The sequence below is a fragment of the Grammomys surdaster genome, unplaced genomic scaffold (assembly GCF_004785775.1).
Source record: "Grammomys surdaster isolate TR1022 unplaced genomic scaffold, NIH_TR_1.0 142, whole genome shotgun sequence".
In the NCBI taxonomy this organism is placed as follows: Eukaryota; Metazoa; Chordata; class Mammalia; order Rodentia; family Muridae; genus Grammomys; species Grammomys surdaster.
Genome location: NW_021604600.1, coordinates 4,178,971 through 4,193,045, shown reverse-complemented (window position 1 = coordinate 4,193,045; position 14,075 = coordinate 4,178,971). Strand labels below are relative to the sequence as shown.

General features: G+C 44.3%; 1 protein-coding gene across 1 annotated transcript in view; it reads right to left on the bottom strand.

Annotated features, from left to right (window-relative positions):
* Positions 1-957: 957 nt before the first annotated feature.
* Positions 958-14,075, bottom strand: part of Tnrc6a (trinucleotide repeat containing adaptor 6A) — a 72,900-nt gene continuing 59,782 nt past the window's right edge. Inside the window, exons 15-24 of the mRNA XM_028764136.1 lie at positions 13,615-13,692; positions 13,207-13,414; positions 11,489-11,620; positions 9,079-9,237; positions 8,483-8,623; positions 7,124-7,231; positions 5,984-6,205; positions 4,661-4,731; positions 4,046-4,185; positions 958-3,680 (exon numbers count right to left, since the gene is read on the bottom strand). Coding sequence (XP_028619969.1) covers positions 3,305-3,680; positions 4,046-4,185; positions 4,661-4,731; positions 5,984-6,205; positions 7,124-7,231; positions 8,483-8,623; positions 9,079-9,237; positions 11,489-11,620; positions 13,207-13,414; positions 13,615-13,692 — 1,635 coding nt within the window. The 3' untranslated portion in view covers positions 958-3,304. The remainder of the gene's footprint in view (positions 3,681-4,045; positions 4,186-4,660; positions 4,732-5,983; positions 6,206-7,123; positions 7,232-8,482; positions 8,624-9,078; positions 9,238-11,488; positions 11,621-13,206; positions 13,415-13,614; positions 13,693-14,075) is intronic.

The following is a 14,075-nucleotide window of genomic DNA, read 5'->3' as shown; positions in this document are numbered from 1 at the left end:
CTCGGAGATCCACCTGCCTCTGCCTCCCGAGCACTGTAAGCTATGGTCAGCTTCTTTAAGTGTGGTCTGTGGGTCCTGGCAGAGAGACTGTCTTGGAGACAGTGTATTGTGAGCATAAGGTGGAGAGCAGTGAGTACATCAACCTCTGACATGGGTGTGCGCACTATGCATAGACATCAAGAAAATAAAAGCTAGGGGCTGGAGAGATGGCTTAGAGGTTAAGAGCACTGAGTGCTCTTCCAGAGGTCCTGAGTTCAATTCCCAGCAACCACATGGTGGCTCACAACCATCTGTAATGGGATCTGATGCCCTATTCTGGTGTGTCTTAAGAAAACAACAGTGTACTCACATAAAATAAATAAATCTTAAAACTAAAATAAAAACAACTGTCTGTGGAGCTAGGTACCTCCAGCACACAGCTGGAGAAGTAGAGCCAGAAAGTGGCTCACACTCTTCTTCCTCTAACTGGGATTATTTTGGGGGTTGGGGGGAGAGTTGGTTGAGGCATGAAGCTCTATAGAGCTGTCTCATGCAAACGCTATCCAGAGCCCACTTTGGCCCAAACTCTAGGTTTGCTGGAGTTCTAACTCTAAGAACCACCCTCTGTAACACCTCAGATCTGGGATCAGCGAACATTGCTGAGCAGCCTTGTCTGGGGACAAGACAGGTTCAGGAAGGTCTGCCATGGAGGGGAGAGAGACTGCAGGGCAGCTCATGGCAGAGGTGAGAACCCGACTGAAGGGGAAGGGGGAGCACACTGCACCAGGCCTGAGCCACTGCCTCAGTTTAGGCTGACTCCCAAAGGCCCTGAGCAGTTGGAGGTGTGTCAGACACAGGCCTGTGGGAAGGGACAGCTAAGAACGAGGTACCGATGATAACTGGGAGGGATATGGAGACTCAGTAGGGATAAGGAAGTAGCAGTTATTAATAAGGCAAATATCAAAGCCACTTAAAATATACTTTTTAAATCAAACACTTTATTTCCACATAACAAGCGCAAAAAACTCCCAAACACTTTTAACAATACAATTAACGAAGTCATGAAGTCAGTTACATACTACTCAAAGCCCCAAACGGTCACTCAGCTTAACGCTCCAAACATCTTCACACATGGTTTTTCAAAGCTACCTTTGGTTTTTGGAAAAACCAGTATGGACATCAACACACACCGAATGCATTAAACATTTGCTTAGGTTACGGTGTCCAACATTAGCTTACACCTGGCAAGTGGAGCGTGGTTTGAAGTCATACAGGTTCTTGGCCCAAAGCTCCTGCAGTGAGGAGGGACGAAGGGCACGGGGAAGAGAGGCCAGTCCAGGTGGTGGCATCCCCACTGTGTGAGGTATGAGAGGTTAACGCTAGGACGCTGTCAAGTCAGTAAGCTTCGTGTCCGAATGGTCCCGATGAGGCTTGAGATGGGCACAGATGGTGGGGAAGGTGAAGCCAGAGAAGAGCTTTGAGCAACAAGCTCCCAGATGCTCAGGGGAGGAGGGAGCAAGCTACAGTTCCCACTGTTCTCACATTATCTCAGGGTGATTGTGGAGAAGTTCAGGTAAAACGTTCAAATATTTGCTTAGATTTTTAATCTGCTGCTCTATGAGAAGAATTCTCACATGCAGCAACTTTGTAACTTTCATTATAAAAGAGCCTACAAATAAATCCACAAAAAAGAGACAATTAATGTTGAGCAGCCAAAAAGTCATGGTTTATTATCTGAAGATTTCATAATTCAAACACAACCAAACTGTACATTTACAATCACATCCTATTTGTAAACAGTTAAAAGCCACTGACCTCTTTTGCATCTTAGGACACAAACAGTTAGAATCAAGGCAATGAAATGATGGCATATTCTTTACTGTTAAGAGTTTACCCTTGTTTAGTCTCTCTTCGACTAAGCAAGCATTATAATACCATTTGTGGGCAAAACAACAGGGGCTAGGGAGGAAAGAAATTTTAAAATGGTGTAACTCGTTAGTTTGCAACAACATTTAAAATTTTTTATACAACAAACAACTCTGTAAGCCCAATGTCTTGGTTACAGTATGCATAGTTACTGATCTCGGCTTTAAGGTACAACAGTTAAACATGAACACAGTCACAAGAGAGCAGAGACATGAGAGCCACTGATGGGGTTACAAAAGTCACCTAGCGATTAGCAAACCATCATCACTCACTACTAAAGGACAGCATCTGAAAGCAGACAGCAACTCCAGCTCGAAGCGCGTTTTTTTCTTTTTTCTTTTCTTTTTTTTTTCTTTTTTTTGGCAGAGAAAATCTTGAACAGAGCAATACGTAGTATCAGTGCTAAAAGTTGGGTTTTCTTCTTTCCTATAAGAAACTACAAGATTTTTTTGACCGGGGAACTGGTTTCCTGAGAACCATGCTCTTTGATTTAGGACAGGAATAGAAAACAGAAGAACATGGCCAAATGCTGCTCTTTTTCCCAGAGATAGAAAGCGTCTTTTAAATCACCCTCCTCTTTTTTTTTTTTTGTCTTTTAATTTTTTTTTAAATGATGGAAGAGTAAACATTTTTTTTTCTCAAAAAACAAACAAAAAATCTGTAAACAAGAAGGTTCACCGTGGGAACCTTCAAAACAACATGGAAAGCCTGTTCAAAGTGCAGGGCCCGTCCTGGGCAGCAGGCGGGCTGCAGGTCACAGCGGTGGCCACAGTTTCTCAAACTGTAGAGCGAAATTCTTTAGTTTTACAACATGAAAAAACTGGTGCAATACTTTCATTAAGAATCCTACGTCAGTATCTTCACTTGATCTTTTAAACTCCACGATACCACACTAAGGTAGGCAACATGAGGCAGAGTAGAGAGCGCACGCCTTGAAGAACATCCTTGAGTAAACATTTACACTGGAACAGCTGCCCCCCCATATTGCCGATTAGACGGAGAGAACATCACTCAGTGCAAAGGTAAAAGCTCATACATCAGCCCAAAAACGGTTTTGCAAAAAAAATACAAAAAAAAAATAAAAGGTGGGGATGGGGGATGGAAATGAAGGAAAGAAGGAATCGGAAGGCTAAACATGATGAATACACAAGTGAGCTCATTCCACACGGTTAGCTGTATGGCGCTATTTGGGAGTGTAAATAGATAGATACCCTTTCACATTATAATATTGGCCTGCATGATTCAAGTATTCAAACTGATATGTTTTGGGGAAAACAAAGTGGAAAATGTGCAGAAAACAGCTGTTCCCACAGGTGGCCCTGGCTGCAGGCGGCGAGCCCAACTTAGTGCTCCTTTCTTTCTCTTCTTGAGGTCACAGTTTACGTCTACACCTATGCAATTACATGGACTCTCCACCCCCACCCAGGTGGTCAACAGAAAGAAAAGCATTAATGGGGGATGGGCTGCTAATTCCCCGGGGGTCGCTGCTGCTTGGGGGACCCCACAGGCTTGTGGAATAGTGTGAGGTCCCCCAGAGGGAAGTGCCGTGAAGGTCTCCACAGTTAGTTCCCGACAGCCCAGCACCATTCCAGTGATTGAGATCAGTCCGGCTGGAGAATGAGTGGGAACAGTCGAGGGAGCCCAGCCGGCTCTGGCTGGACCCGAGAGACTGCCAGCCAGGAGAAGGGGTCAGAGACTGACTTTGTGCAAAGAAGCGACTGATCTCCTCTTCACTGGCAAACTCCGCGAGAATAGTAGTGTTCCCCAGCACACACCTAGAGAAGAGGACACAGCATGAGGGCTTCTAGCCGCATGGCTTCACAAGCTCAACCAGCAGTGGGACCTGCTCTGAGAGAAAATCAAGGAGGTGCAGAAGGAGCCTGGCTGTCCCATGAGTGTCCCAGAAGGGGTCATGGAGTATCTAGACCAGGTCTGCCTCCCACAGGCAATGTAAGGGCTTCTCCAGGATCTAAGGTCTTGTTTATTTCCTGAAGTAGCCTCCAACTCCTAGGCTCAAGTTATCTCTCTGCCTTAGTCTCTCTAGGTCCACACTAACCAGGTCTACACAGGGGTCTTGGGTTGGGCTTTTACTCAACAGCTCCCCCAGACCCTCCCCATCAGGAGTCTTGGGGCAACTTACATGTGCAGAGACTTTTGTGCCTTCACTACCTCTTCTTTTGAACTGTAACGGACCAGAGCATTTCCATGTGGGAGGTTCAGATGGAATGTAATCAGTGGGCCATGCTGCATGCACAGGGTGCGCAGAGTTGAGCCGTCAATCTAGACAGAGCAGGCTGCAGTTAGGGGCTCCATTATAAGAGCCATTGGAAGACACCTCCTTCTCATGCCGGGTTTAGTGACCCTTCCTTACGGGCAGTGGGCCTAGAGCTAGGCATGGCTAGCTCTTCATGTCTTTTCCTCACCCAATCCAGGACAGAACCTCAAGGCACTGCTCCCTAGGAGTGGGAGAGTAGCCCAGAGGCTAAGAAAATGCTCAGATAGGAAAACGTAGGCCAAGGTTTCTGAAGGGCAACATAATCCCACAGAAACACCCCTGCAAAGGCCAGCACCACCAGTACTAGGTGAGACATAGGTTTTGCATTATTGTGTTGTCCTAACAGCATGAGAACCGCTGGATCAGACTAGAGGCAGCTGAGTGTCACCTTCTGCCTAGCCTTGATGATCAATGATGGGCCTATTTGGAACACTAAGCCCTCCCCAGCCCACTGTGTGTACTGAGCAGGCCCCTCCTTACCTGAGGTGTGAGGTTCTTCAGAACAAGCCAATTGGTTATTCTCCCTGAGCTGCTCTCACCCCAGCTGGAGCCTGAACAAAGAACAAGCAGTCAGCATCCCAGAGGTCTGCCTGAATGACTGTTTAAGACAAATCCAGCCAATCAAATGACAGTTAATTTCAGTCATCAGGAATCTGGGCTTCTTTCTATTTTGCCTACTTTCTCCTTGTGTAACCAAAGACCTGTGACATCAGCTTGCTCCAGCTTGACCAGGTGCTGACTCTACCTTCAGGTGCCTCTGTTCCACGTCATCTTTTCATTTAGGGCAAAGTACTTCCAAAAGTTGCCTCAAAAGGCAGGCCTCAGGTATGCCTCTCTGCTTGTGTCCCTGAGATAAGAACCTTTAAGGGCACTGAACTGTTTGGTATCACCCAGACATCTTTTGATTTTGTCTAGGTTACCGAGTGAATTCCCCATTGAGCCTTTCCTGCATGACTTCAAGACAATCCTTTTCCTTCTAGAAAGTAACATTTAAATACAATTAAGAACCACCTGCCCCCCAAGACTCCTTACAGGTATTTCACTGTATGTTACCGTAGGCCTATGTCTGCTTTACCTTAAGGGTCAATAGCACCCACTTCTACTCTCAAATGTCCCCTTAAATAGTAAGCTTCATGGTCATTCTTGGGATAGGCCAAGCTATTACCCAAACAAGCCCAATCTCCATATACTCTCTCCAGCTAAATTTTCTATGTAACAGTCTTGCTCTTCAAGCCAGCCATGAGTTAGGAAACCAACAGACCTTTTAAGATGCATTCCCTTGGGGCTGAGGGGGTGCACACCTTTAATCCCAGCACTTGGGAGGCAGAGGCAGGTGGATCTCAGTGAGTTTCATGCCAGCCTGGTCTACAGTGAGTTCTAGGACCTGCCAGAGCTACACAGAGAAACCCTTTCTCCAAAACCAAAACCAAACCAACCAACCAACCAACCAACCAAAAAAGCAAGCATTCCCAAGGAGCTTTTGAGAAGAGATCACCACCCCACTAGCATTGATTTGGGTAAGCATTCTTACTTAACCAAGGTCTCATGTACAGATGACACCAACGTCCTCATACGACTATTACTGCCCTCACTCCCTCTGTGCTAGGATTTCAGGCATGCACCACCACACAGGTTTGGCTAAATATTCTTAAGGAAATTAGTCAAGACTCCTAAAGATAAGTAAGCCTTTACAGAGTGTGATCCTGTAGCTGACGGTGTTGGTCCATGTTAAATTGGAGAGCTGGTACTAACCAGTAGTCAACAAATAGCCCATAATCAAGCACCATAGCTACTGTGTCCTACCTGGGGTATATCTGGCGTCAGAATTTCCCCATCCTCCACCTACACGAAGGGGAGAATTATCCCACGTAGACAAGGGTGGCTTCTGACCAGTCAGCCCCGGAGGTGGGCGGGACGGAGCAGTGATGTTTTTAGGTGGCAAAGGGACTTTCCACAGCTCATGAGCCAGAGAGGTGTTTGTAACTGAACCAGGAGACCACGTCAATTTGGAATCACTATTTCTGGCTACTCAAAAAAGAAGAGAGAAAAAGAAAATTAAAAAAAAAAAATTGAAGAAGGTAGGATGTTAGAAAGAAAAAATTCACACAATAATATTCACTGTCCCATGAAAAGTGAGTCGAATAAACAAAAACTATGAAAAGTTAAAGGCCTACAGGAGGGAAACAAACAGCCCAAAGCTGGCGATCCTCCCTCGGGCCTGGGCCCTCATCTGTTACTGTCTTGAGACTGTGCAAGCAGAGAATGCTCTCTGAGATTCCAGCACAGACTATAAGATACACACGTGGACTCCTAGCCAATTGGTCCACTCAAGAGAGACACAAGCCACAGATACATTTTAATCTCATCATTTACTCATAAGAGAAAGGCTGTAGCAGTTACTCTAAGTTAGAAAGGTAGCAAATGCTCACTGGGAGAAAGGCAACCATGTCAGACACAGTGCTAAAAGACAGGAGAAGAGAGGAGCGGGAAGCTCCTCAGTAACTCTTAAGCATTCCGACCTGAGTTATTACACAGTACATGGCCATTAGGCCAAGGCTCCTCCCTGTGTGGCTGCAGGCAGCCTGGCCCCAGCAGAGTGTACTGAGCTCAGCAGATGCACACTGAGACCCCGGGCTCTAGCCATCGAGCTCACTGCAGAGGCACACCTCACCTCCACATCTGCACTGCCCACATGTCATACAACTATCAGTCTGTGAAGGACTGAAAATAAAGAATAAACACAAATGGCATTCAGAAGGCTTTGGATTAAATGGTGCTTTATCACAGGGCTGAGGTGGCTTAGATGGCAGAGAGCTGTGTGACTGTTCTTCAAAGGGGAGAGGTGATGTTTGCAACACTTCAATAGGATCACAAACCCTCCCCAGCAACCTGAGAAGCCAGCAGAGGAAAAGCCCCAGGTAGGCAGTTTCTGAGAGGGCCCACCTGAAGTGCTTTGTGCTGTACTGCTGAGGGGAACATTATAGTTGGAGGCACGAATGGATGACCAGGCACTAGTTGAAGGCAGCGTGGTGTTCAAGGATGAGGATGACCCTGCAGAAGAGAGTCAATTAGCAGAGCAGGCATGGTGCCTGGGAAGCTGCAGGCTCACGACAGCAGCTTCCTTCCTGCTGACTGTCTCTGCCTTGGCTCAGAACAGGCACTTCCTCCTTGATCCCCGAGAGTGTGCAGTGGCTAGATGAGCCGGCTCTCCTTCCAGCTTCCACTGGGCACTCAAGAGGCTGTTGTGCTGCTCCTAGCTCGACTCTGAACCACAATGACTATGTACTGGCGGGGCAGGTCATCAAGGCAGCCTGTCACAGGCAGTCCAAGAGCCAGGCCTTCAGCCTTCTCCAAACTTGGGCTCCGTAGTTAACATATTCTCTTCCTTTAGTTTTGGCCTAGACCTGACCATCACCTGGGCACCAGGACAGTCCCTTGTGCACTCCGTTTGGATACACTGACCTTTCCGCTAAAGACTTTTGGTCATAGCTGTCTCTCTCTTTTTTTTTAAACATTAAATCTAATCTTTTGACTTTCAGAACATTCTTTCCACCAAGAAACAGTTTCTACAAACAACTAATTCTTCTATAACTCCCTTTAAGCCTGGCCTTGTGCCTCACTATCTTCTATTGACTTGACTTTCATGATCTCTACATAGCCATTGGGCAGATTCTGCCATTTCAGAAATGACAGGATTCTTCACTTAGCACTGTGATATGACAGACACTTGCTACCTAAATAAACTATATATCAGTAAAGACTGTTAGCTCTTTTACATGCTTTGTAAATTACTAAAGGGGACAGAAGGAGAATATATTTTACACAAAAAATTCAATTATTTTAGTATTTCAGTAACTCTTTTCATTAATCTTTCTTCTAGGACAAAACAATGGACAGAATATTCACATATGCCTATAGTGAAAACAGTCCCATGGTAGTCATAGGGTTATCTCACCTGAAAACCCTTTAGAAAATACCTATGTTTCATAGAACCTTGAAATTCCAGGCAGGCAGACTGTTTATCCTGAGGAAAGTCCGTCACCATTCCAAGTATAAATGAACTATACAACTAGCAGTGGCTGACAGCGCTGTTGGAAATAAATGTTTGCATTTCCTTGGCGTCCACTTACTCAAGTCACAAATCCAAATCATTTTAAAAGTAGACAGTTAATATGTTTTCTTGTCACAACTCCTGTAGGTGTAAGGGGAGGAATCCTGACTGAAGACTCCTGAGTCATCCTGACCTGTTCTCATCCCACGCTGCTGCACAACAATCTGACACCAACTCATGCCCCTACGTACCACTGTTCCTGTCCCTGAGGTGGTCAACTTCCCGCACAGTATTAATTGAAAGACTGTTTATGACACTGCCAGGAGTGACGTAAGGGTCAGTTTCAGGGTCAATGTTTGGATAACCTTTCCATGGTTCACCAGGGCGAAATTCTGCAAATACAAATTCAAAATTAGTGTACAGCTTTAAAATCCAAATTAAATATGCACACATTCATTTCTAAGTTCTGTGTGACAACACCCTAAAAGGCCAGGCTGGTAACACACCTGTAGCCTTAACTTGCTTATTTATACAACTGAAATAATTTCTCTGAGCTTATATCTGCAGCAACTCAAGTAGGCCAGAGATGCACCTCTGGTGATCCTCAGTGTCAAATGAGTCCTTTGACATAGTCAGAGAAGAATCATCGACTAGAGGTTTTCAAGAGACTCCTCATACCAGTTGGTGGATTCATCCACCATCACTGCTTGGAGCAGTAAACTGGTGCATGCAGTCAATGACCCAAGTTCAAGCTCACCTCTCCACTGCATCACATCAGCACTTCTGATCACAGAACCAGGTTAAGCCATGGCTGAGACCAGACACGGAGAGGCTGTAAGCATCTTACCTGGTGGCCAGTTAACACTGCTAGAGCCGTTAGGCGATTTGGCACGTGGCCAGCCATCTCCTATTGAACCTGGAGGACTGGCTGGTGAAGTACTGCTATTCATAAAGTCATAGGGAACAAATGGAGACTCTTCCAGCCTAAAACCACTTGAAATAGCACCTACAAAGAACAACACGGTGGTGAAATATGAGCAAGCTACATCATCACAGTCACTTCTATAGCAAAGCTTCTCATCAGGAAAATGAACGCCCAACTGAACGGTACATGATATGAAGATGCATGAGAAAAGGAGCGCTCTACTCTCTGACAGACAGCAAGCAAGGATTTTGACACATCACATAAAGAGTGGGTGGAAAGAACCAGTGACTCCAGGATTCCTGTTGCTTCTTTTCTCTGTGCCTCTCTGCTTATAACTTCATTCTGACGATGACAGACCCTTTGCCAAAGTGCCAGATCTATCTCTACTAATTGGTGTGTGTGTGTGTTCATTCATGGAAGGCAGAGAGAGTGTCTGATTTCCTGGGGCTGTGAGTTGTCAAACACTGGTGATGGAAGATAAACTGAGGGCCTCTATCAAGTGTAGAGCTGGTATTAACCATGTGCATTGTCTCTCCAGCCCCACCTCATTATGGCCTAAAAGCTTTACTCCACATCTACTACTCTGTCTTCTGCCTCCTTTCTGGCTCAGAAGTAGATGTCATCAAGCTGTTCTCTTTTAGTAGGTCTTCCTACAGCTGAGTAGTTGGTAAGTTTAAGACTTTAGGGTTGAGTATCTTCGTACAGCCTCTTGAGACTCAGCACACCCAGGCATTCCTATGGAACACTGTCTCAGACTTTTAACACAACTCAATGTGCTACATCTTAGGAGTACTTATTATACTGTATCATGAGTGTTCACATTTACCTCTGCTAACAAAAGAGCGTCTAAGGCAAGTGTGTGCAGGAACATCTATAGTTTACAAGTTCAACTATGGGCCCAGAAGTACTTGTTCATCTGTGCATTCTAGGAGTCTAGAATCATCCAATGAAGGCACAGGAAATCCATTAACTTTTGACGACAAATAGGTAATATCCCAGCTAAATATGAGATTTCCAAAAGAAATTAAAGTAGCTGCTAAAAAGATAATTATCAAACCTATGACATGTGTGTGTGGGATGCCAGATATGTTAGTATAGACCTATAATTCCTGTACCAGGGAGGTCAAGGTAGGAAGACTGTGTGTGAGCTCAAAACCATCCTGGACTACATAGTAAAATCAAATAGAAAATTGCTGTATAATTTAATTCCACAATGAGCAAGCTAAATTCAGAGAATATTAAAAAATAGAATATAAGGTCAATAAAATCACTTGGATACCTCCTAAATGACCATAAAGAGGATTAATGCCAGGTGCATACCAGGACAGCAGGTCTAGAAAGCTAGACCCTGTGTGTACTGGGTGGATGGGGACTTGAGACTATCATTCTGGAAATAGATACAGAAATAAATCAACTCCTAGTGATGTATCTCCATGGATCAGTGTATTTCTCAACCTTTCTGCAGTAGTTAGTGATTAACTAACCCATGATTGGTCATTGTTCCAAAAGTAAGATACACCAGAGTGCATAGCCAGCTCTCTAGGATGTCTATATTGCATCCTTCACCTCAAGGCTCAGAATATATGCAGAAGAAGGGATGGAAAGACTTTAAGAGCCAGGAAATGGTATTTTCTAGATACAACAGGGCAGAGGCACATATGAACTTACAGAGATCATGAGAGCATGCACAAGACCTGTGTAAATTCAAGCTAGGCAAAATCCCAGTATCCAGGAAGGGACAGGGACACAAAGTCTCACTCCCAGATGAGGAGCTATTGGCATTGATTGTGGCTGGAAGGGAAAGTTATTTTCTTCAATTGACACTCAAGGACAGGTCACAGGGCCAGGAGACAACACAAACTGGCCTCCATAGTTGTTGCTGGTAGTTTAAAAAAAAAACACCACCCACAAACACACACACGTTATATGACAATATATATTGTCAAAGAATAGATAAATACATTATTTAAAGAGAGAAAATGGGATGTTTAAAAAAAAAACTAATACATCCTCAGATTGCTCCTATGTCTCTGTAACACATCATAATTGAAGTCAATTTGTTTTCTTCTTGGAAGTTTCTGGAAAAGCAGTAAGTGCTCTTAACTCCTGAGCCATCTCTTCAGCTCTTGCTTTGTTTTTGAAATTACAGTGTATGTGGTGTGCATGTGAAGGGCAGAGGACAAGTTGGGGAGATGGCTCTGTCTTCATATCATGTGGGTCTTAAACACTCAACTCTGGTTGTCCAGCTTGGTGGCAGACAACCTGCTAAGCAGTCTTCCTCCACACCCACCCAGCATTTGTTTCCAGACAAGTCTAAGACTATAACTGATACCATGTTTGCTGGAGTTTTGATCCAACGACGTGTTCACAGACATGCTGTCCACTGTTGTCCACTTCCTTAGTCGAGACTGTGGCTCTTTAATACTGTTCATATCCATATTTACATTCAAGTTTGAGTTCAAGCCTTGAAAACACAATTTAAATCTTACAAAACAGTGTATTTTCCTTCCAAACATCTTCTTCCTACTATTCTCAACCCTGCAAATGTGCAGTGAGGTCACAGGTGCCTGAACTGTAGCTACTCTAGTGCTCACAGTACTCTGTTTCCAAGCCACAAGGGCTAATGCTGTCATAGGTGGAAACTACTCCTCCACACAAGCTAGATTGTTTTAAAACTTCCCAAAATAGTAGCAAAAAAGTTTTAAGGAGACCATGTAAAGTTTGTTGCTGCACTGTGAGTTTAGCCATTTTCCCAGAATGCCATGTATAATATATGATCACTCTCAATTGTCAGTCCTTGACTGCAAACTGATGAGATTTCCAGATGGCTCAGTAGCCAAAGGATGCTATTTAAAAGTACAGCTCCTAGCTCCAACAGTAACATCTGAGAAAACGACTCCAGTATCTGAAGGCACATTTTATTAGAAGTTCAGTGGTTTCAAATTCTGATATTACATCTGTAGTATGAATTCTCTAAAGTCATTCCAAGTTCCATTTTTGCAGAAAGCAATCAAATTTGTGCTCTTAAACCTATGAATTTGACCAAGAATTTGCAAATATATTGCATAAAGGTTCAAAAGGTATCCTGGAGAATGTATGGGCTATACAGCCTTCTCTCTATCACTATGCAAAAGTAACCCCAGATAATGTTAAAACAAACATAGCTCTGTCCAAATAAAACTTTCTTTGTGAAATGAAGACGGGGCCAAGTTTTCCTCACAGGCTATGATGTCTGTGTGAATGAAGCAGAAGGGACAGGCCGCCAGGAGCACAGCTCATCAGTGGCTTCTGGACTGTGTAGCAGTTATAGCTGACATGGAAATGCTTCTGCTAACCATTCCAAGGTCTTATGTCCTAGCTGAGAGTCTATTATGTAGTATCAAAAGAATCAAATAAGAAACCTCCCAATCAGAAAATCACCAGCAGAAACGCATACCCCAAGTACTGTTTACAGCCCAAAATATGCTAGGAGAACTAATAGTCTTTAGCAGAACTGGGGTAGTAACCAACTACTCATGAGGAACAACTCATTTATAGGAAACTGTTGTTCAGGTTGGGGAGAGATAAAAGACAAAGGAAGTGTGGCTAACCAAGAATCAAAACATAATCAGGAACCTGGGAAAGAGAAAACACACAAGCCTTAAATTTCCTCAAAGAATAAAAAGCCTGGTTCTACAGTGAAGAAAATGACAATTTCTCTTCACACCTGTTCTCCTGAGACAAGTGACAACATGATGGGACTATCCCCAGAATTTTCTAGAGCAGTGCCTGCACACCACCTCTCTTCCTCACAGCGCTGTCATGAGTCTTCCTGCCCTGGCACACTCTACAGTCCGAGTCTGAAAAATGAGTGTGTCCTTTAGTCTGATCCTTCCAATAGGTAGAACAGTCTGAAATACTGTGATACCACCCCTGAAACATGAAGATGCGCTTAATCTAGAAGAAAGTACATTACTCTCCAATAAGTGGCGTTTAAGCCCCGTGCTGTGTTGAAGGAGAGCTACAAAGGCAGTGGAGGCACATGTGTATAGTGGCCAAGCAGGAACTCACCTATAGGAAAGTTGCTGAAAGCATTTACTGGCGATGGGCCTTTCTGCAGCTCAGGTGTAGTGTGGGGCATGACATTGTCAAGGAAGGACTTCATGGCTGGCTGATGGAGCGGCTGCTGAGAAGGCGGAGTCTGCTGCTTCACCAGCAGGCTTGGATCAAGTTGACGAGACTGTTGCATCATCTGCTGCTGCACACTAAGAGGTCGACCCTTCAAACAACAAAACAATGCAGGAAAATTGTGTGTGTGTGTGGGGGGTGTTTATAGGGACATACTCTTCACTTCTGAACTCACTTCCTTCTCAGGAGGAAGGTCACCAATTAAAGTTCTATAGCTACAATGACTAAAAAGCACACTTGGTTATATTTTAATAAAATTCTTTCATAGACAAGTGGAGAGGACTGATCTACCTGCTGGTCTTGCTGCTGTCGGTTAGCAGAAGGCACGCTTCTCTGACTCTGTGCCCTCTGCTGCTGCGCTAACAATCGCTGAAAGAAGACAGAAAAGGGTTGTCATTGTTCAGCTGTTACTAATTAGAACGTTTAAGGATAACTATGGTCAATGGACCTGGTAGAACTATGCAACATATCCAAGTCCCACCTCACATAGTAACACCTTTCCATGGAATATCTCTACTAGATTCTAGAAATGGGGAAAAATAAAAAAAAAAAAACAAAAACCCCAAAACCACAACAACAACACTAGTACAGTACTGTGACTAGAGCCAAGGGCTTTGCATATGTTAAACTCTATCAATAAAACACCCCTTCATCCAAGCTCACACTTGTAACAGGATTGTTTTTCCTACTCATTCTTTCCTTCCTGTATCTCCCCTGAAAACATCTTGCACTTCATGTAGGTTCATGGTTCA